The following is a 24295-nucleotide window of genomic DNA, read 5'->3' as shown; positions in this document are numbered from 1 at the left end:
TGGACACTGTAATGGGTGAGGAAAGCAATCTTCTTTTCTGATGCTCTTTAAGAATAGGCTCGATACTCTTCTGTGCATGCCATGTGGTTATGGCTACTTAATATACATATACCAATCAGTCAATTGTATTTCTTCAGTGCTTACCCTGTGCGGAACACTAGTGTTTGTGGGAGTACAAAATAGCAGAGTCGGTAGACATGTTTCCTCCACATAGTTATACCATTTGGTGGCAATAATTTACCTGATGGGTCTTTGAAATACATTTAGAACGGAACAAATAAGTGATTTTTTTCAATAAGTTAGACAATAGATGGATCTCTTATAGTATCTGGGATGCAAAGTTTGGATAGTTGTATTAATGGTTTTCTCTTACCCCACCCTTCCTATTTATTTTTTTCTTTTCAGCAATGCCAAATGAGAATAACCCTGTGAAACAGAAAAGTGATTTCCCTCCTTCTCTGCAATGGTTTACTCGAGCACACAAGAAAATGAAAAGACCCTCTTTGTTATTAAAAGGCACTCTCAAGTAAGTCCAGCCTGTAATAGAAACTTTGTAAATAGCTCAGAAAAATGCTTTTATCTGTTTTTGAATTTTTAAATGGTGTAGAGAATTGGCTGAAATGTATGGTGGCCATCAGAAAATCAAAGTTCTTGCCTCTTGCCTCCAAACCCTTTTTGTTTTTGTTTGAGATTTCTTCAGTATCTCAACAGGGCCGTATTTAAATGACCTGAAACAAATAAGAACTGATCTTTTTTTAGACAGCGTTAGAGGAGATTAAGTCCACACTGTCATTTGGCTCAGTGGAAAGAGCACAGGCTTTGGAGTCAGGGCTCATGAGTTCGAATCCCAGCTCTGCCACTTGTCGGCTGTGTGACTGTGGGCAAGCCACTTAACTTCTCTGTGCCTCAGTTCCCTCATCTGTAAAATGGGGATTAAGACTGTGAACCCCACGTGGGACAACCTGATTCCCCTATGTCTACCCCAGCGCTTAGAACAGTGCTCGGCACATAGTAAGCGCTTAACAAATACCAACATCATCATCATCATATTTATGGTATTTCACAACACCTGGTAGTTGGAGATTGTTCCATATGACCGAGTCTCTCACATTGTAATTTAGAGCCACTTCTCTGTTTTCTGCCTTTAGTGAGGATGGAGAACAGCTGGCTATCTTTTTCTTGGTATAAAAACTAAGCACATCCAGCTCTCTTAGAAGGTGGGGGTTGGGTTTTTTTTGAATCTCATGTTACAGAAAATTGGCATCGCCTGGCACTGTGCCCAGCTGTTTCTTCTAGCACAGTCAGTCACTCAGTTGTTTGAGAAGTGGCGCGGTCTAGTGGATCGAGCACGGGCCTGGGAGTCAGAAGGATCCGGGTTCTAATCCTGGCTCTGTCACTAGTTGGGTTTATGACCTTGGGCCAGTCACTTCACTTCTCTGTGCCTCAGGTGCCTCATCTGAAAAATGGGGATTAAGACTGTGAGGTCCACGTGGGACAGGGACTGCATCCATCCTGAAAACCTTGTGTTTACCCCACTGCTTACAACAGTGCTTGGCGCATAGTAAGCGCTTAACAAATACCATTATTATTATTCTTGTTATTTGAGTAGTTACCTTAAGCGGAGCCCCGATCTAACACTTGGGAGAATACGATACTTAGAAGACACTGTTCTTATCCCTGAGCAGTTTACAGTCTAACTAGGGAGACAGGCAGAAAATAATTTGAGAGAGAGGGAGATGAAGAACTAATGAAGATGTGGATGGGTAAGCGTTGAACTAGGGCGAGTAAACCAACCCTTTCCAAAGTACTAGGGCTGGTTGGCAGGGCTGACAGGCGTCATCGATGCATTCATTCACTTGCATTCTGCCGTATTTATTGAGCACTTAATGTGTTCAGAGCCCTGTGCTAAGTGCTTGGAAGAGTACAGTATAACAATCAACAGACCGATTCCCTGCCCACGATGAGCTTTCAAGTCTAAAGGGGGGAGACAGAACTGAGGCGAGAGTGAGAGAAGAGAAAAATTAATTGGGGAAGGCCTCAAAGATGCTGCCAGATAAGTGGCAGGGAATTTCAGGCAGCGGGGAGGATGCGAACAAGAGGTCGGTGGAGGGGAAAGGTAAACAAGCAACAGTGGGTAGCTGAGCTCCAGAGCAACACAAAATGCAAGCTGGGGTGAGGTTGGAGAAGAGTAGGTGAAAGGGAAAGATCTTCTGCCCAATTCAGACAGGTGAGCCTGGTCAGAACAATGCTATGTAATTTCGACATCATGTTCTAGCTTAAACCAGAGTGAAAATACATGTTCTGGTAGTGTGTAGGAGCAAGTAGTGAGGGAAGTGCTAGTGGTATTTTAACATCTGACATTTCGATCACCGTCTTCCCTATCCCGTGCTTTTGCTTGAACCGCTGTGCTTTGTTCTCTTCCCTCTTGCTGGTGACCTCCCAGCCTCCCTCCTGCCTGGAACTCTTTTTCCCTTCACGTTTCTGACTTTAAAGTCCTGAAATCACATCTCCATCAGGAAGCCTTTCCTGATCAATCTCCATCTGTTCACCCAATAATTCCCCATCCTTCTGCTGCCACTTCAGTACTGGGGACCTCAATCCCTAAGAATTTGGGTACCTGGCACTCCACGTAACACTGAAGTATGTGTCTTTAAACCCCGCTGCTCTCTCTTTAAAACACACCTGTAATTTCTTTTAGTCTGTCTCCCCATTCTTTGAGAGCAGGGATCTTGTCTGAGTCTTTTGTGCTCTTCCAAGAGTTTAGTACAATGCTCCGCTCAGAGTAAGTGCTCAAAATGCTATTCATCGATTCTCCCATCCTTTCCTGACAATAATTGTTTTTCTTAATTTTTCTCCCCTTTTAAGTGTTCAGCACAACCTCAACCTTCCCCTTTCTCATTCCAGCCCTAATCAATCTTCTTTCTTTCAGCGGGGTTCCCCCTCCCATTTCCAGGACCGCTTTCTTCCTTTTCCTGGAACCTACTGGCCGCCCCACCTGCTCTTCCCACCCCTTGTCCCCTCAAGTCAGGCAGAAGAAACACAGAGCACAGCCTCAAGCACTGCGGATTACCGGGTGGTAACTGATTTAGCCTGGCATGAGGAAGTTAGGATGAGGTTGGCTCTTTTTGAGCCAGCCTGTGGTCACATGTCAAGTCAAGGAGGTGTTGGGCTCTGAGAAGGGGGTAGCTGGATTACAAACCGAAGGACAGTATTGAGTGGGTGCCCAGTGTAAAAGGGGTGTTAATCATGCAGGGTCTTTTCAGGTACAGATTGATCTTCAGGCACACTTTCCGTCCTCATTCCATCGCAGATACTTTAGTCCCAGTTTGGTTTTTGAAGGAATCCGGTCGGCTTTCTAGGGAAGGGGGCAAAGGACCCCACAATACCATCTGGACTGTGCGAGAGCATGTAAAGCAGTGACTCCAAGCGTTCATTTTTTAAGGGCCACAGAGTGATTTAAATGGTCTTTAGTTTTCCCACATTCTTGGAGAAGGATAGTTTGGACTGTCTTCACTTCCCTGCAGTAATTGTAGTATGTGTGGTTATTTTTCAGGTAACTAGCGGATGGCCTACATTCACCGTCCCCTCCCTTAACTTTTTTGTGAATAGTATCTCTTATTTTGACGATGGAGGTTGGAGGGAAGCAGGTTGGGTCTCTTAGAATTTTACATTGTGTGGCCACTCTGTAGTTGGGTTCAGATACTGTAAATGGTGTTAGCCTGCTACGTTGAAACTCAACTATCAATCGGTCAATCGTATTTGAGCGCTCACTGTGTGCAGAGGATTATACTGAGCTCTGAAAGGCGAAGTACAATTTCGTATTTTCCTGGTAGCTGAGGCCATTTCGACACTCTTATCAACGTGTTATGTGATGGCACTACAGACCTTTGCCATACTATGAATCATAGTTTGAATTACTAAGAAAAGTCCTACCACATATTTACCCAAGAAAAAAAATGGCCCTTTTTTTTTTCCAGATGTGTACTATTATTTGTGATTGGAGTGTACATCCTTTACATCCTCAAGTTAAATTATAGCCCCGAAGAATGTGACATGAAGAAAGTGCATTTCGTGGATCCCGATCGAGTGAAGGTTTGATAGGCTTTATATATCTATGCTTATATAGTCTAGTAGATTGATACCTATTGAAAGCGAAAGTCTATTTTAAATCCTACTCTTGAGTGGTTAGTGTGGTCTGCAAAGCATTTTAAAGGCTTTTTGCATGTGTTCTTTCAGCTCCTATCTTTTTAGTGTTGAGTGATTTTAAAATAAACCTGCATTTATTCACAGTTAAGCAGTGTTTTTCAGTTAGAGAAGCAGCGTGGCTCAGTGGAAAGAGCGCGGGCTTTGGAGTCAGAGGTCATGGGTTCAAATCCCGGCTCGGCCATTTGTCAGCTGTGTGACTTTGGGCAAGTCACTTAACTTCTCGGTGCCTCAGTTACCTCATCTGTAAAATGGGGATTAAGACTGTGAGCCCCATGTGGGACAACCTGATTCCCTGTGTCTACCCCAGCGCTTAGAACAGTGCTCGGCACATAGTAAGCGCTTAACAAATACCAACATTACATGTCACGGGGACTCATTTGCTTGGTAGCTAGAGCCTCCAAATGATAAACCAAAATTTTCATTATTAATTATTATATAACTGTGGTATTTATTAAGCACTTACTATATGACAAGCACTGTAGTAAGCACTCCAGTACTTACTACAAGGTAATCAGGCCGGCCACAGTCCGTGTCACCCCTGGAACTCAAAGTCTAAGTAGCAGGGAGAACTGGTATCGAAACCCCTTGTAACAGATCAGAGAACCAAACCACAGAGAAGTTGTGACATGCCTAAGGTGACACAGCAGGCAAACTGCAGAGCCAGAATTAGAATTTAGATCGATCAATCCGACAGTGGTATTAAACACTGTGTGCGGGACACTGTCCTAAGCACCTGGGAAAGACATACTACTACTAGAGTTGGTGGATGCAATCTCTACCCACAAGGAGCTTACAGACTACAGAGGGAGACAAATGTTAAATTTCCTTTTCCCTAAGCCAAACACTCCTATGCCAAATTCCCGGAGCTGGCATGTTTTGCAAAGTGTGCATGACAAATGTTTTCCCATATTTAACCCCCAATCTTTTATGCCTGCATACGCACACACCTACACACATCTCACTTTTGCTTATGAAGATGGCCCTACTGGGCCCTCTCGGGGTGTGTGAGTGTGGTTGGAAAGACTATCGTGTGACCAAAACACCTTGCCACTTTGCATTTCAAGTTAGACCGTTGCTATGTTAATAAAAATGTCCCATCTAGGATCCGTGTCTGTTTTTTTAAACTGCCTCTTGGTAAATGATTTTCAGGAAGCCTCTGTTCTAAGAGAGCAATTCTTCTCACGACTGCTGGGTGCCAGACTGCAGTGGTCTCCCAACTATTTGTGTTTTGGTTTGTTTTTGTATTTGTTAAGCACTTACTATGTGCCAAGCACTGAACTAAGTGCTGGAGTAGATACAAGCTAATCAAGTTGCACACAGTCCATACCCCACATGGGGCTCACAGTCTTGATCCCCATTTTATAGATGAGGTCACTGAGGCCTAGAGAAGTGAAGTGACTTGCCCAGGGTCACGCAGCAGACCAGTGGCGGAGCTGGGATTAGAACCCATAACCTTCTGACTCCCAGTATGCCGCCCTCTTAACTATGCTGCTTCTGGTGGATTTTGAGGCAGCTTTAAAGTATGCTGAGCATGGAGCTAGCTAGTGACTTGCCCAGGGTGTCTCAGCAAACCAGTGGGGGATCCGGGATTAGAACTCAGGTCCTTCTGACTCCTAGGCCTGGGCTCTATCCCATAAGACCATGCTCCTTCTCATAATTTGAGACTGTTTGTCATTATATCTTTATCTCGGTATTGTGCCCCCTTTGGGAAATCAGACGTTTGGGCATTCTCCTGTCATCTTTTCGTCTCACACACCCTGCCCGGTGGGGTTAGGAGACTGTGTACATCCCTTTGGTGCTGGTGAGCCATCTGCATTCCAGGACTTCTTAATTGGTAAACTTATCCTGCCTTTTGATGTGGAATTTTCTTCCTAGGTGGTTCTCGTGAAACCATTCTAGTAGCTGGGGGTGCCTTCTGTAATAGGTTCAGTTCAAAGGGGCATATTTGCTCTGCACACAGGAAGTGTTCAGTAAATCCAATTGTTCGATCACAGTCCTACAGGCTTATGCCTTTTTAATAATAATAACAATAATGATGGTATTTGTGAAGTGCTTGCTCTGTGCCAAGCACTGTTCTAAGAGCTGGGATAGATACAAGGTAATCAGATTGTCCCACGTGGGGCTCCCAGTCTTAATCCCCGTTTTACAGATGAGGGAACTGAGGCACAGAGAAGTTGAGTGACTTGCCAAGGTCAGCAGATAAGCTGTTAAGTGGTAAGTGGCCGAGCTGGGATTAGAACCCATGACCTCTGACTTCCAAGCCCATGCTCTTTCCACTGAGCTCACGCTGATTCTGCTTTTTGTAGAGTTTGACTTCCCTTTGCCTTCCCCGTCTTGTTTGCAATCTGCTGAAAGTTTTGATTCTGTTTTCTCTCACCCTGCACACTGCACAGTTTTGTGCCCTTTAAGTTCTGTGTCACTGATGAAAATCCTTGGTTATAATAATACTAATTCTTGGTTATGCATCAGATTTTCCAGGCGTGGGTAGTACTTAACTTTCATTTTCCTCAAACTTATTGTCGGGCTACAAAGAAACTTATAATCATTTGCCTGACCTCTTGTATGGGTACCTATAAAACACAGTCCCCTGGAATTAGAGGTGTGTGTTATGCTTCTATTCATCTCCAATGGTATTTATTGAGCGCTCTCTATGGGCAGAGCACTGTACTAAGTGCTTGGAAGAGTGCAGTGCAACAGAGTTGGCAGGTTGAGAGCATCTTGAATTTACTGAATCTAGCCTATGTCTCTTCACCAAGAATATAGATCCAGTAATCTCTTTTCAGAATCCCTGTAGAAACAGGGCCCTTCTCTATAGGGATCTGTAAGAAGTTGTCGCTTGGTGTCTGGTGCCCTGAATACCATCTTTCCCGCAGCGGGGAGCTGGGGAAATGTGACTTCCCAGGTGTTTTGCTCATTCTTCAAAATTTTCCTTTGAATTTCCCCCCCACATTTCACTTCCTCCACCAAAAGAGAAAGTAACCACCTCCCTATGGGAAACTCCTGTAAGGTAACTTTCAGGGAAGCAGTGTAGCCCGGTGCATAGAGCCCAGGCCTGGGAGTCAGAAGGACCTGGGTTCTAATGTCAGCTCCACCACTAGTCTGCTTGGTGACCTTTGGGCCAGTCACTTCACTTGTCTGAGCTTCTGCTCCCTCATCTGTAAATGGGGATTAAGAATGTGAACCCCATGTGGGACAGGGACTGTCAATCCTGATTACCTTGTATTTACCCCAGCGCTTAGGTCAGTGCCTGGCACAAAGTAAGCACTTAACAAATACCATTAAACAAAGCAGAAATACCCGACTTGCCAGTAGCCTTGGGGCGGCTACCCATGATGACTTCCTCTAAGTGTGGAAAGGTGGATGGGAACTCTGCTGTCATAACAGTAATCCATAATACCCAACGCTTAGAGCAGTGCTTGATAATCAGTCATTTATATTATTGAGCACTTGCTGTGTGCAGACAACCATACTGAAGTGCTTGGGAGAGTACAGTATAACAATATAGCAGACACATTCCCTGCCCACAGTGAGCTAGTGCTTAACAAAAACACTAATAATAATAATAATAATGAAAGAAGGTGATGTCAAGGTTTAAGCCCCGGTTCAAAGACTTTTACACTGGAAGCGCTTAGTGTTACTGTCTGTTTGAAACTGAAGTCTGTTCATTCTAGCCCTGTACAAGTTCAAACTCTTAGTAAGAATGGTTGCTAGCAACTGTGGTATTGCAGTGTTTACCATGTGTCAAGTACTATACTAAGCGCTGGGGTGGATACAAGCAAATCAGATTGGACACAGTCTCTGTCCCATGTGGGGCTCACAGCCTCACTCCCCATTTTACAGATGAGGTCACTGAGGCACAGAGAAGTGAAGCGACTTGCCCAAGGTCACACAGCAGACATGTGGTGGAGCCAGGATTAGAACCCAGGTCCTTCTGACTCCCAGGCCCTTGCTCTGTCCACTAGGCCATGCTGCTTCTCTACCCTTAGTACTCCCATATAAGCGAAACCCCAATGTGACAGTTGAAAAAAATTCCAAAATATATGTGTTATAACCAAAGTTTGCTTTATGTAAGAAGTACCACATCTCTGAATAAATTGCCTCTAGGTTCTCACTGAAGGCCATACTTAAGTTGAGGATTCACCCCTCATTTGTTTAGCTGTACTGCTGCATAGATAATGTTTCAACCATTTAAAAAGGAAGCTTTTTATCGGTTTTTTAGATCCCTCCTCCTTTTCACCACAAAGTAGGTGTTTACGTATCTAGCTGTCATACACGACCTTCTGGAAGCCTTTGTGGTGAGGCTGACTTTTTCTGGCAGTCATAGTGACTTTGCCCCAGAATCTAAAGGTTGGAGGCTGTCATTTTCTTTCTGGCCCCGGAGAAGTCATCAAGTCTTGTTGTGTCTAGTAGTTAGTCAAGCGTCTATTCAACAGAAAGCACATGGAAGTCATTACCAGAACCAGAGGAGGTTGTGCAGGCAGAAGATATCAGATGATTCTAAAGGGGTGTGGGTAAATTCACACATGAGTGATCCACAGTGGATCTGTGGCAGTTTGACTAGGCCTTTGAGAGCTAATTTTTTTCTTTCCATGTGCTGATTTCTCTAGAATTTGGGAACTGTTAAAAATCAATCAGCTCTTCTGCTCCGATTTCCCTTGCTTCTCTCTCACACAACACAGTGAGCACGCTTCACTTCTCTAAAGCTAACCTGGATTTCATCTTCTCTATCCCTGACTGTTGACCTCTTGCTCACGTCCTCCCTCCTGCCTGGAACTCCCTCATTCACATCTGGCAGACCACTACTAAAGCCCTCTTAAAAAAAAAAAAAAATTCACACCTCTTCCAGGAAACCTTCCCTGATCTCTCATCTCCCCACCCTATTGCTCTTCACACTCACTGCCATGTCAGCAATTACGTGTCACCTGTGCACTTGTGTGCTCACCCCTTAATAATAATAATAATGATGATGGTACTTGTTAAGCACTTATTATGTGCGAAGCACTGTTCTAAGCACTGAGGTAGATACAGGGTAATCAGGTTGTCCCTCGTGGGGCTCACAGTCTTAATCCCCATTTTATAGATGAGGTAACTGAGGCACAGAGAAGTTAAGTGACTTGCCCAAAATCACAGCGCTGGTAAGTGATGGAGCCGGAATTAGAACCCATGACCTCTGACTCCCAAGCCCTGACTCTTTCCACTAAGCCATACTGCTCCTCTTAGACCCCTTTCTCCATAGCACATAGGTAAGTATTGTAATGCTGGGTTGGTTCCTCTACCTGTAATTTATTTTAAAATTGTAAATTTGCTGAGAGCAGGGATCAAGCTTAGTACAGTGCCTGGCCCTTAACAAATACCACTATTATTATTATTACTAACTGTACTCTCCCAAGCACTGCAGAAACATGTTCTGCATGTACCAATCCTCAGTGAATAGGCTTGATGGATTTTTTGCATGAAGTGCTTTCTTTTAAACTGGATTGCAAACCTCCAAGGACTAGCCTTTTACAAAGACAGTACCTGGCTGAATTTTTTTATGGTGTTTGTGAAGCTCTTACTATGTGTCAGGCACTGTTCTAAGCCCCGGGGTAGATACAAAGTAATCAGATTGGACAGAGTCCACGTCCTACGGGTAGTCACAGCTTCCAGATCATCAGCCTGGCCTATAAAAGGGATGGGGACAGGAGGAGGAGCTTATGAGCAAGAGAGGAGATTTTAAAAAGCAAAAACCACCAACAAAAAAAACCCCACCTAGGGATGGGGAAAGGAGGGGCTTTTTTCCTTAGGGCTGGAAGCCATGAGAGGAAACTATTAAGGACTTCCATTCTGGAAAAGCTGAGGGAAACCATGTGGAGAGGGTTACAGAAATTATATGTTGATGGGTCCCTCTCCGCAGGGCTAAGGCTCTTCAACAAACAAGTAAATTGGAAATACTAAAAAAACCCAGATATGAGCTCAGAGAACGCTACAGAACCAGAGAGAGGTCTGCATTTTGTAACATGATTTTGTACCCTTTGGCCTTTGTTCTGATGTCAACTCAGATTTTTTTTAGTGGTATTAAGCACTTATTATGGTGCCAAGCACTACTAAGCACTGAGGGAGATACAAGCTAATCAGGTTGGACACAGTCTGTGTCCCATGTGGGGATCACAGTTTTAATCCCCATTTTACAGATGAGGGCACTGAGGCCCAGAGAAGTGAAGTGACTTGACCAAGGTCACATGCAGCAGACAAGTGGCAGAGCTGGGATTAGAACCTGACTCCTCTGACTCCCAGGTCTGTGGTAAAACTTGAACTCTTGTTAAAGGTAAAATACCTTTTATCTGTTTAAAAAAAGGGTGGGCCTGTGTGTCTCTAATTTTTTTGTACGGGGAGGAGTGAGGATTCAGAAAAGCCTTCCATGCACAACTCTCAGCTGCAACAAGGGTCAGAGCTGGATTTTTTTTTAAATAGTATTTGTGAAGTACTTTCCAAGTGCCAGGCACTGTACTAAACACTGGGGTGGATAAACCTACTTAGGTTGGACAGAGTTCATGTTCCACATGGAGTTCATCCCCATTATAATCAATCAGTTATATTTATTGAGCACTTACTGTATGCAGAGCACTGTCAGCCAGTCAATTGTGTTTATTGAGCGCTTAAGGTATGCAGAGCACTATACTAAGCACTTGAGGGAATTCAACACAATAATAAGCAGACACATTCCCTGCCCACAGTGAGCTTTTAGTCTAGAGCGGGAGACAGACATTAATATAAATGAATAAATGATAGTATGTTCATAAGTGCTGTGGGGCTGGGAGGGGTAATGAATAAAGGGAGGAAATCAGGGTGACAAAGAAGGAGGGGAGAAGAGGAAAGGGAGGCTTATTCAAGGAAGGCCTCTTGGAGATGTGCCTTCAATTAGGCTTTGAAATGGGGGAGAGTAATTTTGTGTCAGATTTGAGGAGGGAGGGCGTTCCAGGCCAGAGGCAGGTTGTGGACGAGGGGTTGGCGGTGGGATAGAAGAGATCGAGGCACGGTGAGAAGGTTAGCATTAGAAGAGTGAAGTGTGCGGGCTGGGTTGTAGTAAGGAGGGTAGTGAGGTGAGGAGTTTCTGTTTGCTGGGGAGGTGGATGGGCAACCACTGGAGTTTCTTGAGAAGTGGTGAAATGTGGCCTGAACGTTTTTGTAGAAAAACGATCCAGGCAGTGGAGCGAAGTATGGACCGGAGTGGGGAGAGACAGGAGGCTGGACGGTCAGCAAGGAGGCTGATGCGGTAATCCAGGCAGGATAGGATGAGTGATTGGATTAACGTGGTAATTAGAGAGATGAGGTAACCTCATCTAATGAGGTTATACAGATGAGATAACCGAGACCCAGAGAAGCGAGGTGGATGGAAGAACCCCAGCTGCTTCTCGTGTCTTTTAAGCTGGAGGAACTCTAGCCATAAGGCGGGGGTTGTGCTTTACCTGAGGAATTTTGGGGTGCTCTACCTAGGGATGATTAGGGATTGTGAGATGACCATAAACAGATCATAGTGGTTGGAGGAAATTCCTGGCTCTGTAGGTGACAGCCGGCCTTGGCACAATCAATCGATTAATCAGATTTGAGCGCTTACTATGTGCAGAGCACTATACTAAGCTCTTGGGAGAGCACAACCCAACAGAAACACAATACAGCACAATATACGGTGTCGATGAACCCTCTGTGGGGAGAGGGTGGGGATCAGGGATTCCCAATCCATGCAGGATGACCGTTGTAGAGGCAGCTCTACTCCTGAATTCTCGAGGGCTGCTAAGGGACAAGTTAGCAGTGTAGTGAGAAAGTTTGGGATTTAATGGACTAGTAGATGGTACATCACTTAACAGGTCAGTACTAGAGTGGGTGACCATCATTTGCACCCTCCAGGCATTGAAAGCAGAACACTCGCTTCACTGACCACTGATCTGGCTCATAAAGGTATTATTTCTGTTTTTAGTATTTTCTAGTTTAACCGGGCCTGGCCTGTACTTCTACAGCAGAATGGAATATATCACTAAAGTGACCCTGTGGTTTTTGTGAATTTCCTATTTGAAAGGGGTCAGTTAATATGCCAATTTTAAAGACCAAAATTGAACTCTTCTCTCCCTCTCCCTCCCCCCACCTCTCTCTCCCTCTTTAAAGAAACCCAAGTACCTGGAAGTGAGGTTGGAAAATGAAATCACATTTACATGTTATTAGAGGGTAAAAAGGCATCTTTTCATTTTGGGCGGGGGTGGGGCATGCATGAAGGGGGAGGGATTTTAGCGAGCATGGCAACTGACAAGGCAAAAATAAAGATCAAAAAAGACAGGAAGCCATTATTTTCTGTCTTTTCTGTTCTGATTGGACACGGTCAAGTCTTGTCAGAGCCCCAAGGCTAGGGATGCTGGTAGTGCAGGTCAGCTGTTGGGGGGTGGGGGGCGAATTCCTTACTGCACCCATGGAGTTGGGATCTGTGGGTGTACTGATATGCACTCCTATTTTTCACCATTTTTTTTTTTCTAATGGTATTTGTTAAGCACTTATATGCCAGACACTATACCAAGCGCTGGGGTAGATGGGACACAGTCCACGTCCCACGTGGGCTCACAGTCTTAATTCCCATTTTATAGAGGAGATAACTGAGGCACAGGGAAGTTGTGACTTGCCTCAGGTCACACAGCAGACAAGCGATGGACCCGGGGTTAGAATCCAAGTCCTTCTAACCTCTAGGCTCGTGCTATATCCACTAGGCTGTGCTGCTTTCTAGTTGAGAGGAGTGAAAATGGATTTGGACTTCCCCTTTCTATATTAGATTGCTCTAGTCCATATAGCTTCCTGGGATTGCATAGTATGTTTATGCAGCTAAATATTAAAATTTAGTCTTAATTAACCTTTACTATGAAGGAGGCCTTAAAAGTGTATTACTTTAAAGAATATCAGGGTAGGAGGAAGATGAGCACTTAACCGTTGGAAGTGACTGAGGGGGGAAAATATATATATATTATATATAACCTATAAATAAAATATTGAGGAAAGCAACACTTACATCTGAAACATACTTTAATGTGGCATAAAATAACGTCTTTGAATTTCGAGGCGGAGTTTTAATCCGAGACAATAGGAAGGTTATTCGATGCAGATTTACCGTTTTCTCACTAATCCAGCAATATGTAAGAAATCACATGGGTTTTGGTTATCATCTTTTTTGGCTTATATCATCTCATATTTACATTTTTGTACATTCTACCCATTTCCAAGAATCTACTTACATAGTAAGCGTGGTTGCGTCTTTTATTTTTTTTTTAAAAAAACAATATTCATTCATTCATTCAATAGTATTGAGTGCTTACTGTGTGCAGAGCACTATACTAAGCGCTTGGAATGTACGAATCGGTAACAGATAGAGACAGTCCCTCCCCTTTGACGGGCTTACAGTCTAATCGGGGGAGACGGACAGACAAGAACAATAGCAATAAGACATTGTTTAAAGACAATTCTTTCCTCGTGATTTGACAATGCAACCAGATAAAAATGGAGAAGAGAAAACAGGGAAAATTTAGATTCCATAGCAGAAAAGGAGCCCATTTGGCTAGTGTATTCAAAATTTGCTGAAGTTGAAACTTTGAATTTTTACCCAGAATGGTAAATGGAGCACAGCCCGGTACTTTGGGTAGATGTAGAGTTATTCAGTTATAAATTCAAAGAGTAAGCACCAGGTAAATGCTATTTATTGATTGAATAAGAGGGAGAGAGCCAATCGAGTGCCTTAAAGCACTCAATGGTCAGATGTTTCTGCTTTATATGGAGGGGGTTGGGTAACCATCAAAGGTTTTGGAGGAATGTGGAGATGTTTGCAGAACACTCCCTTCTATGTCCCCCTTTCACTTGGCTTTGCACCCTTTATTCCCTCTTCCTCAACCCCAGAGCACTTTCGTACATATCAATAGTTTATATTAATGTCTGTAGAAGACTGTAAGCTCTAGGACTGGGAGTGTATCTAAGTGTCTGCCCACTCTGTTATACTGTACTCTCCCCACCACTTACTACAATACCCAGTAGGTGCTCAATAAATATGATTTGGCGATTGATTGAGAACAATGAACATGAGGTGCCGGTAGGGTATCCCTGTCCTGGAGGTAGGAGCTGTTGTGAGATGGCACGGGAGGAGAATGGTTGGGGCTAAGGACACGGACAGACTGGGGAAGCAGCATGGCCTAGCGGAAAGACCCCGGGCCGGGGAATCAGAGGACCTGGGTTCTAATTCCGGTTCCTCCACGTGTCTGCTGTGTGATCTTGGCCGAGTCACTTGACCTCTCTGTGCCTCAGTTTCCTCTTCTGCCAAATGGGGGATTCACTGGGAACTGGGAACTCTGTGAGCCCCAACTGGGAACTGATTATCTTGTTTCTTCCTTAACAAACATCACAATTATTATTACTATTATTATTAATAATAATATTATTGTAGAGTTGGTAGTCATCAAGGTGGTAGATGTAGAGCCCACCCTGAGGTCTCAATATGTTCCCATATCTTTCTTATTGCATTGCTGGTTTAATCAGTCCCCAGGCCCCAACTGTCTTTCCTTTCTTCCTCCCCCTTTTGCTGCCTCTTTGGAGCCTCAAGGTAACCTCCAAGATAGAGGCAGGCTGAAAGTGAAGTGAAATGAGTCATATAACCCATGGGCAAATTCCATGTCCCCGGGGTCTATTAGAAATAAAAGGTCTCTGTATTTATTAAAACATTTCTCTTGATTTCTGATTCTGAAAATTTCTGTTTATAATGTGGAAATGTGTTGACTCCATTTGCTCAAATCCCGTGCTCATCTTTGTTTCAGCAAGCCCAGAAATATGCCCGGCAAGTATTGCAAGGGGAATGTCGGCCCTCTTTTGTGAAGAAGGGAATGGACAGATTATTTAAAGAGAAGTATAGTTTGGGACTATCACCTTTCGTAAAGCAAAACTCAGAAGCGAATGAAGCTGCATATCAATATGATCCTCCGTTTGGATTTCGCAAATTCTCCAGGAAACTTCAAAATCTTTTGGAACTTTTACCAGAACATGATTTGCCAGAACACTTGAAAACAAAGAGCTGTAAACGTTGTATTGTTATAGGAAGTGGTGGAATTCTCCATGGATTGGGACTGGGCCCTGCATTGAATCAGTTCGATATTGTTATAAGGTAATTCTTTTTCTTCTCATCATCTTCATATTCATTCAGCCCCAAGCTCTCTTGTTCTAATAATAGTAATAGTGTTGGTATTTGTTAAGCGCTTAATATGTGCAGAGCACTGTTTTAAACGCTGGGGTATGCAGGGTAATCAGGTTGTCCCACATGAGGCTCACAGTCTTAATCCCCATTTTACAGATGAGGTAACTGAGGCACAGAGAAGTGAAGTGACTTGCCCACAGTCACACAGCTGACAAGTAGCAGAGTCGGGATTCAAACCCATGACCGCTGACTCCCAAGCCCATGCTTTTTCCACTGAGCCATGCTGCTTCTCTGTTCTACTCTACTCTACTCTACTCTGTTCTATGTTCTACTCTGGTCGTGATGTATGGAAAGGAGAAGGTTGATGGGAGCAGGGAGTTACGTTATAAATCTGCATTTCAATAAGCCATTTTTCCCATTTCAAGTTTTGTCTCTAATTCCCAGTGATTTTGCCCTCCTAATTATTATAGAAGTTTGACCTTAGGGCCTCTACTTTTGAATAGGTCAGAGTGCCTTTTGTATGTGTTATTTCAGTTATCATCTCAACTTCCCCATGAGGTAGGCAGGGAAATATCATTCCCAGTTTTACAAACAAGAAACTGATTCGTAAATTTCCTTACATTACGTAAACTTCCATGGTATATCCTTTGCAGCAGATCTGGAAATAGCATCCCGATCTGCTGACTTAAGGTGAAGCTCTGTTACCCAGGATCAGGGTGTACAACACTCCTACGTGCTAGGGCAGCCTTGGGGGCTGATCCCCAATCGGTCAATCAATCATCTTCATTGAGCGCTTGCCATGTGCAGACCACTGCCCTAAGCACTTGGGAGAGTATACTGTAACAGAGTTGGTAGGCCCGTTCCCTGCCTCTATCGAGCTTACAGTCTAGATTCAGACACTATTATAGATACATTTTATGTATTCAAGTGCTGCGGGGTTGAGGGAGGGGTGATAAAAGGGTGCAAATCCAAGTGCATGGGTGACACAGGGAATGGGAGAAGAGGAAATGAGGGCTTTGTTGGGGAAGGCCTCTTGGAGATGTGCTTTGAAGGTGGGGAAAGTGGCCACCCACTCACCCTGGCCCAGAGCCCAAGCTACAGGCACATAGACCACCATCATTCCCAGTTGGCTGGTTCAACCCCCCCCATAAAACTACAGTTCAAACTGGGTGCCCAGCCACCATGAGATACCACGTACTCACCTGATGGGTTTGGTCCTGGCTCTGCCTTTGGGGTTAGATTGCCTTTCTGGCTCCACATTGACCTACAGGGCATGGACCAGTGTTGATCGAATGTCGAGTTGGCTTCCATTGCTGTTTGGGTTTTCACCACATACATTTAGGGTGATTGTCAGGCCCTGGGTGTTTGTGGTTCAGATTTGCTTTCTGTTTGGCTCCGTTTCAGGTTAAATATCCCGTCGGGTATTATCATTGGCTGAATCCTCTGTTGTTGCCTCACAGCATGCTGTTGACAAGTTGACCGTGTTGGTGTCTGTTGAAATTGACTTATTCCAGCTTGCTGGGTTATTCTGGTGGAAGTGTCTGTGGTGGGCTTGGTGTTCTGCTTAGGTTTTGACCATTTATGGGGATTGTATGAGCCCGGCACAGGACTGTGTCCAACCTGATTTGTGTCCCCCCGCCCCTCCCTTCAACGTTTAGTACAGTGCCTGGCACATAGTGCTTAGCAAATACCACAATTATTATTAGAGTTTCTCAGGCACAGCCATGTTGTCATCTCTCCATTTTCATGACTTTTTGTTCTGTTTCTGAGCTGGTTGATTGGGTCGATAGTTTGTGTGCTTGTGAAGTCCATATTGAGCTTCAATTTCCAAAAATATATAAGTCCTGCTAGTACTGATGCTGATACTCTTGTTCCTTTGCTGCTTTTCTCCTTCCAAAAAACCTGAATGGAAGAGTTGAAAATTATCAATGGGGAATCACAAAAACAGACATCATGGCTTCTGAATGTAAGATGGAGAGGAAACAGAGTTGGCAAACGTGTGGAAGGCAGTGTAGTCAAATGATATAAAGATCAAAAATGTGCCGAGACCAGTAGAAAGAGATATTACTTTAGGAAAACCCATTCAAATAGGAGATTCCATGTTACTCATGCACTGTACTAAATAGGTGAGATGGAAAGGCCCTATCTGACAAGATCACATTTTGGTGTGAAGAAAGAATACTTTCAGTATCACCACTAGTGCAGCATGCAGCAGGATAAGGGAATAAAAAGCTTGACTTTGAAAGCAAACAACTCTTGATCCAGAGGCAGGATGAATTGAGAGCAGTTGAAGTTTAGAAATTACTTTATTACCAAGTGGTCCTCATCAACAATTATCTCAGAAATGGAAACCTCTTCTAAACCAACAAAACTTTTAGCCCACCAAAAATTCCCTCAACTAATTCAACGGTATGGAGGAATTTGATGGCTTCAAACCAAGTAGCAAGCAAAGCAACTATGTAAACATAATTTTTATGATATTTAAGTACTTACTATGTGTCGGTATTGTATCAAGTGCTGGGATAGATACAAGATAATCAGGTTGGACACAGACCCTGTACCAAATGGGTTTCACAGTCTTAATACCCATTTTACAGATGAGGTAACTGAGGCCCAGATAAGTGAAGTGACTTGCCCAAGGTCACCCAGCAGGCAAGTGGTGGAGCCGGGATTAGAACCCAGTTCCGTGCTCTGTCCTCTAGTACACGCTATTTCTCTATTCATCCCTCACAGTCGACAATGAGGACAACTTTAACTGTGAAAGCACTGCCTTAGAAGTTAACAGTTAGGTCAACCCCAACAGAGTAAATAACCTGAAGTAGAATAAAACTGAAAAGCCACCCCAAGTGTACAGTGTTGAGTGCCTGGAAATCATCCCAATTAAGGTACTTTGTATATTGTTTTGTGTAAGTAAGATTGCAAATAGTTGTCCACACATTTGGAGTTATTTTTAAGCTTCTCTACCTTTTTAAAAATAGGCTAAACAATGCACCAGTCCAGGGGTATGCAGATCACGTTGGGAATAAAACCACGATAAGGATGACGTATCCAGAGGGAGCTCCGCTTTCTGAACATGAATATTATTCAAATGGATTGTTTGTTGCTGTTTTATTTAAGAGTGTTGACTTCAACTGGCTACAAGCAATGGTGAAAAACGAATCTGTGGTAGGTGACCAAAATCCATCTATAAAACGCATGCTTCAGCAGTATTGCTGCACTGTGCCACGCAGTCTGCAGTTAAGATCAAGATGGTTGTTTTCAGAGGCAACTGGCTCAGCAGTCTTTTGGAGTCATTCTGGGCAGGAATTGGCACTCCTCAGTTGAGCAAGGGCAGGCAAAGGGGGAAGCAAAAGAAGATGAGCTTCTAGGGCTATGCCTCAGAGTTCCAGTGAGATGGACTCGGGCTAAGAAAGCGAGTCGGGGGAGAGGAAAGAACAATGGAGGGGCTCAGCGTGGCTGAGAGATTGTGAGGGAGACTCGGAAATGGCTCAAAAGACATGGATACTTGTTGTAGCTGAAGTGAATTGAATTGGAAGCGCTCTCTCTAGGCTCCAGATAGCTGAGAAAAGTAAGAGGAGGCTCATAGTAAGTAGGAGGGGTGAAAGCCAGTGGGGAAGTTTGTGGTGTTTGAGCGCTTATTTTTGCGGAGTACTAGACTAAGTGCTAAGTGGTTGGGAGAGGACAATGCAGGAGGGTGCAGAGCTCTGCACATGGTAATTAATAAATACGATTGAATGAATAAATGAGGGTTGGTTAACTTGATTCCAGCCTCCAAGTAGCATATGGTCTAGTGGGGGAAGGTTTTTTCATTTGTGAGTCTTTTTATTTGTTTTTGGTGCTTATTAGGCACTTACTATGTGCCAGACTGTTCTAAATGCTGGGGGAGGTACTGGGTAATCAGGTTGGACACAGTCCCTGTTCCAGGGGGCTCACAATCTCAATCCTCATTTTTCCAGATGAGGCAACTGAGGCACAGAGAATTGAAGTGACTTGCCAAGGTCACACAGCAGACGAGTGATGGAGCTGGGACTAGATCCTAGGTCCTCTGACTCCCAGGCCTGTGTTCTTTCCACTAGGCAGATGGGCCCAGGGGAGCCCCATCCCCCACAAGACACCAGACATTGTGTCATGGAAGGCCAGTTTGCAGAAAGGGTAAAGCCCCTGGAAAATGGCCTTCCGAAGGTATTTTGTTTCTCACACAGCGATTAAAAAAGCCCTTCAGTAGTTACCCATCCACCTCTATATCAAACAAACTCCCTATCATATGTTTGATGTAGAGATGGATGGGCAATCACTGGAGGGGTTTTTTCTGGGGGGGTGGCGGTATAGACTAACATTTCTAGAAAAATGATCTGGGCGGTAGAGTGAAGCGTAGACTGAGTGGAACGAGAGTATTTAGGGAGGTCAACGAGGAAGCTGATGCAGTAGTCAAAGCAGGATATAGGTTCTTGGATTGGCATAATAGCAGTTTGGATGGAGAGGAATTGGCCTAATTTGTTGCGAAGAGAGAACCCGCATGATTTGGTGACAGACTGAATATGAGGGTTGAATGAGAGAGATGAGTCGAAGACAGTGTCAAGATTGTCAGTGTAATTATGACAATATCAATGTCATTATGGCAGTGCCAGGGTTATTATGACAATGTCAAAGCACCCAAATCTACATCTCCAGCCCTGAAACTGAGGTACAGTGAATAGGTTAGTGTTAGAGGAGCAAAATGTTTGGGCTGGGTTGTGGTAGGACATGAATGAGGCGGAGTAGGAGGGGGAGAGTTGATTGAGTGCCTTCAACCCCATTGACAGTAATTTGTTTGATTATTTAGAGCATTATTTATGACACTCCTGGAGTTCAGAAGTAGCATATAACTCTGGAGACATCTTGGTGGAAATCTTGGTCAACTGTTGTGCCACCATTGGAGTCTGTTTCCAGAAGTTTGGTAGTGGGAGCTGACACTGTGATAGCGACTTATCTCCACAGCCAGAAGCTTTCACCATTGGGTTCTCTCGAGGGGGACCAGCCCGCCACCCCTGAAATTCTCTCCTACACAACTCACAACAGTGTAGGTGATTAGGGCAAAAAGTTACCCGTCAAACAGGCAGTTGCCGAGTGGCTGGTAAAAGGTAATTAGCCTCTCTCAGATTTTAGCTTACCCCTGTTTGAGTTTCTGCTCCAAGCAGAATTTGGCTGTCACACGACTCCCAGCTACCTATAAAATCTCTAACTTGCAAAAATCTTTTTTCCTTCCCGCTCTAGCCACTGTGGGTGCGACTGTTCTTCTGGAAGCAGGTGGCAGAGAAAATTCCACTGCAATCCAAACAGTTTAGAATTCTGAATCCAGTGATCATTAAAGAAACAGCCTTGGATATACTTCAGTATCCAGAGCCACGATCAAAAATCTGGGGTTGGGATAAGGTATGCCGTCTTGTTTCTGAAAATGCTTATTACACACAGTGACCTAACTACTCCTGCCTCAAATGTTCCTAAACGATGAAAGGAAAAGGATACATTTGGTCACCCAATGCTCACTGAACTCCACCAGTAGATGATTTTAAAAAATCAGTAAAAAAAAAAATAAAACAATGACCTTAATGACTTTTTTAATCATTTATCTCACATTGGGTTGAATTATTTGGTGCTATTTCCTGCAGTGCTTCACTGCCTTCCTTATGCAGCAAGTTGAGAAACCACATGGTCTAGTGGCTTGGAATAAGAAGACCTGGGTACTGATCTCAGCTCCTCCACTTGCTTACTTGTGTAAGTAACTCTAGGCAAGTCACTTAATTACTCTGTGCCTCAGTTTCCTCATCTATAAAATGGGGGTTAAATACCTGTTGTCTCTTAGGCTGTGATACTCAGGTGACATGGAGACTTTGTCCAACCTGATTATCTGGTACCTATCCTATGCTTGGTCCGGTACTTGACACGTTGTAAGCACTTAACAAAATACCACTCTGGTTACTAGGTAGGAGAATAACAGTGTCTCAGTTTCCCAGTGCTGGATACCAAAGTGCTAAAGGTACCAACCGGCAGCCTGTCGGTTGGTGCCAGGAGGCCCCTGTTCTAGGGAGATTCAGGCTGGGGTGGAGGAGAGGGGATTTGAGGTTCTCAGGGGGTGTTGGGGCAGTTGTGGGAATCTCCCTGGGATTTTTGGGAAGCGCCTCTGGGATCTATTTCAGTTCAGACTTTAGACTCTATACTGTAAACTTGTCAAGAGCCAGGACCATGTCTGTTAATTCTCTTGTGTTGTACTCTCCCAAGTGCTTTTGTACAGTGTTCTGCACATAGTAAGCACTCAATAAATACCATTGGTTGATAGATTGATTCAGACCCCACCCGGCTGTACTCTGCCAAATAGAGAACTTTGGAACCATTTGTCGCCAAGAAGTTGGGTGGGTGTGAAGGCCCCTGTATTGGCAGCTGGGCTCAGCCGATCACACCTTCCTCTCCTGTCCTCCCCTTCCTCAGTCCTCTCTTTTCACCTGAGCCTCAGCAAGAACTTTCCGTTCACCGTGACAGGGCAGGGGCATCTCCAAGAGCTTCAGGGTGCTGGGGGCGTCAGCCTGCTGAGCCGGCAGTCCCTGTCCCCCATATGGGACTCAGAGTCTGAGATGAGACAACAGGTAGTTAATCCCCATTGTATAGATGAGGAAACGAAGGCACAGAGAAATTAAGTGACTTGCCCAGAGTCACACAAGCAAGCAAGTGGCAAAACTGAGATTAGTATCCAGATCTTCTAATTCCAAGACATTAATTTTTCAGGCCACCCGGGGACAACTTAGTATATTTCTTCCTGGAAGTTGAGAATGCTCAGCCTCCTGATGTTGGCTATGATTTTCTTTAACAGTGCCTGAACTGTGTGTTCTCTTCATTTGAGATTTCTTAAATTAAATGTAATTTAAGTAATCTTAAATTGAAGTGTCCCAAGCGATATCTTAGAGAACCAAAAGAATTAATGTAAATCTCTAAAGAGCCTTATTTGCTGTTATATCCAGGGAAATTTGTGAACATTGAGAAAAACTTAAATGTACTTCTCTGTTTTTAGATAAATAGCAGTCCTGTTTTATACTGGTTAAATACTCGGATCCCCTATCGTCCTATAGCACAACGGTTATTTTTTTGAGGGATCGTAGGCTCTGGAGAAATTTTATTATAGTCATTGATTCAGTGAGTTAGGGGTAGATGTTTGGAAGATGCCCCCATGATTGACATCTTTCAGTACCATTTCCTATATTATTACATTTCCACCTTTGCCAACATTGCTATTGGACTGTATTCACTACTGTCAATTTGTCAGAACACACAAATCTGACCTGGATGAGGCAGAGGTTGTTAAGAAGTGCAGCATCCTGCCTTATGAGGATGATGATAGTATTTAAGCGCTTACTATGTGCCAAGCACTGTACTAAGCACTGGGGTAGATACAAGATAATCAGGTACCACACAGGGCTCACAGTCTAAGTAGGAGGGAGAAGAGGTATTGAGTGCCCATTTTGCAGATGAGGGAACTGAGACTGAGAAGTTATTTTTGCTTGTTTTATTTTTATGGTGTTAAATGCTGACTATGTGCCAGGCACTGTAGTAAGCACTATAGATGCAAGATAATCAGGTTGGACACAGTCCATATCCCACGTGGGGGTCACAGTCCCCAATTTACAGGTGAAGTAACAGACACAGAGGAAGTGAAGTGACTTACCCAAGGTCACACAGTGGACAGGTGGCGGAGCCGGGATTAGAACCCAGCTCCCAGGCCTGTTCTGTTTCCACTAGTCCACGCTGCTTCTCAATAATGCTTAAGAGCAGATGCTGCATAACAACATACAGCAAGTAAACTTCTGTGGACATAGGGTAGGGTCTCTTGATTCTCTCCAGGAGGCTCCAGGAGGACATGATTTCAGACGTCCAACAGAAACTCCTTACCAACAGTTTTAAAGCACTCAGTCACATTGTGTTCTGAACTGGCATATAAACAAGCATATTTTTGACTTCAAATTGTTTTTTAAACCAGGTGGCAGTTACAAACAGGACTCATAGAAATGTCATTTTAAATTTCAAAGCCGTTATTTCTCACTTGTCTTGCCTATAAGCAGGAGGGTTGATTTAGATGACCTTTTGAGCTACCCTCTAGCCCTGTTAGTTTCATCTCAAAATGCCTTTTAGAGCTCACAGCTAGCTGTTTCTTCTTTCAGAATACTTCCTTTAAAGGTGATTTGCCTTGTACTCTAAAATCCCAAACAAATAGCCGATCAAAATTCTATGGAAGTGATCTTGTCCAAGAAAGGTACCGTGTTTCCCTTTTGCAAGCTTCTACTTGGTAGAAAAGCGAGCTTTGAATGAGATCTCCAGGGCCCATATTGGTTGCTGCAGACTTGAAAGGGGGCAAAGTTGATACTCACACTCATTCTCTGCTCTCTTTCAGAATGTACCCACAATTGGAGTTACTGCCGTTGTCCTGGCCACCCACTTATGTGATGAAGTTAGCTTAGTGGGTTTTGGATATGACCTCAGCCAACCCAACACACCTTTGCACTATTTTGACACTCTCTGCATGGCTGCTATGAATGGACAAACTATGCACAATGTGACAAGAGAAACTCTATTTCTCCAGAAACTGGTTCAAGAAGAAGTTGTGAAAGACCTCAGTGGAGGAATTCATTGTGACTTTTGTAAAAAGGAAAGTGAACAATCTAAACGGAAAATGCCTTTGGGAATCTGACTCTACCAGCCTGTTGGATGACATTATTCTCAATCATTTTCACCCTGCGGACGTTTTTGAAGAACAGCTGGTCTCTGTTTCTGTAACTTTATTCAAGTGTTCATTTCTTTTTTTGTGTGTGTTTTTAACTTATTTGAGGCCAGGGTTTGTTTTTGCACAACTATTTGGTGAGTTAATTATAAGCACTCTAT

The 24295-nt window shown here is 43.9% G+C and overlaps 1 protein-coding gene across 1 annotated transcript; it reads left to right on the top strand.

Moving 5' to 3' along the window:
* Positions 1-488: 488 nt before the first annotated feature.
* On the top strand, positions 489-24104 carry ST3GAL5 (ST3 beta-galactoside alpha-2,3-sialyltransferase 5; the record flags this gene model as incomplete). The annotated part of the gene is given in 6 exon segments (NM_001323777.1): positions 489-526; positions 3978-4062; positions 15018-15361; positions 18370-18556; positions 20645-20803; positions 23808-24104. Coding segments are annotated over 6 exon segments (1110 nt in total), but the record flags the coding sequence as incomplete, so codon positions are not given.
* Between the last annotated feature and the right edge of the window lie 191 nt (positions 24105-24295).

Source organism: Ornithorhynchus anatinus, chromosome 18 (genome assembly GCF_004115215.2).
Source record: "Ornithorhynchus anatinus isolate Pmale09 chromosome 18, mOrnAna1.pri.v4, whole genome shotgun sequence".
NCBI classification, from domain to species: domain Eukaryota; kingdom Metazoa; phylum Chordata; class Mammalia; order Monotremata; family Ornithorhynchidae; genus Ornithorhynchus; species Ornithorhynchus anatinus.
Note: the sequence above shows the minus strand (reverse complement) of the source record. Positions and strands in the feature narration are given on the sequence as shown.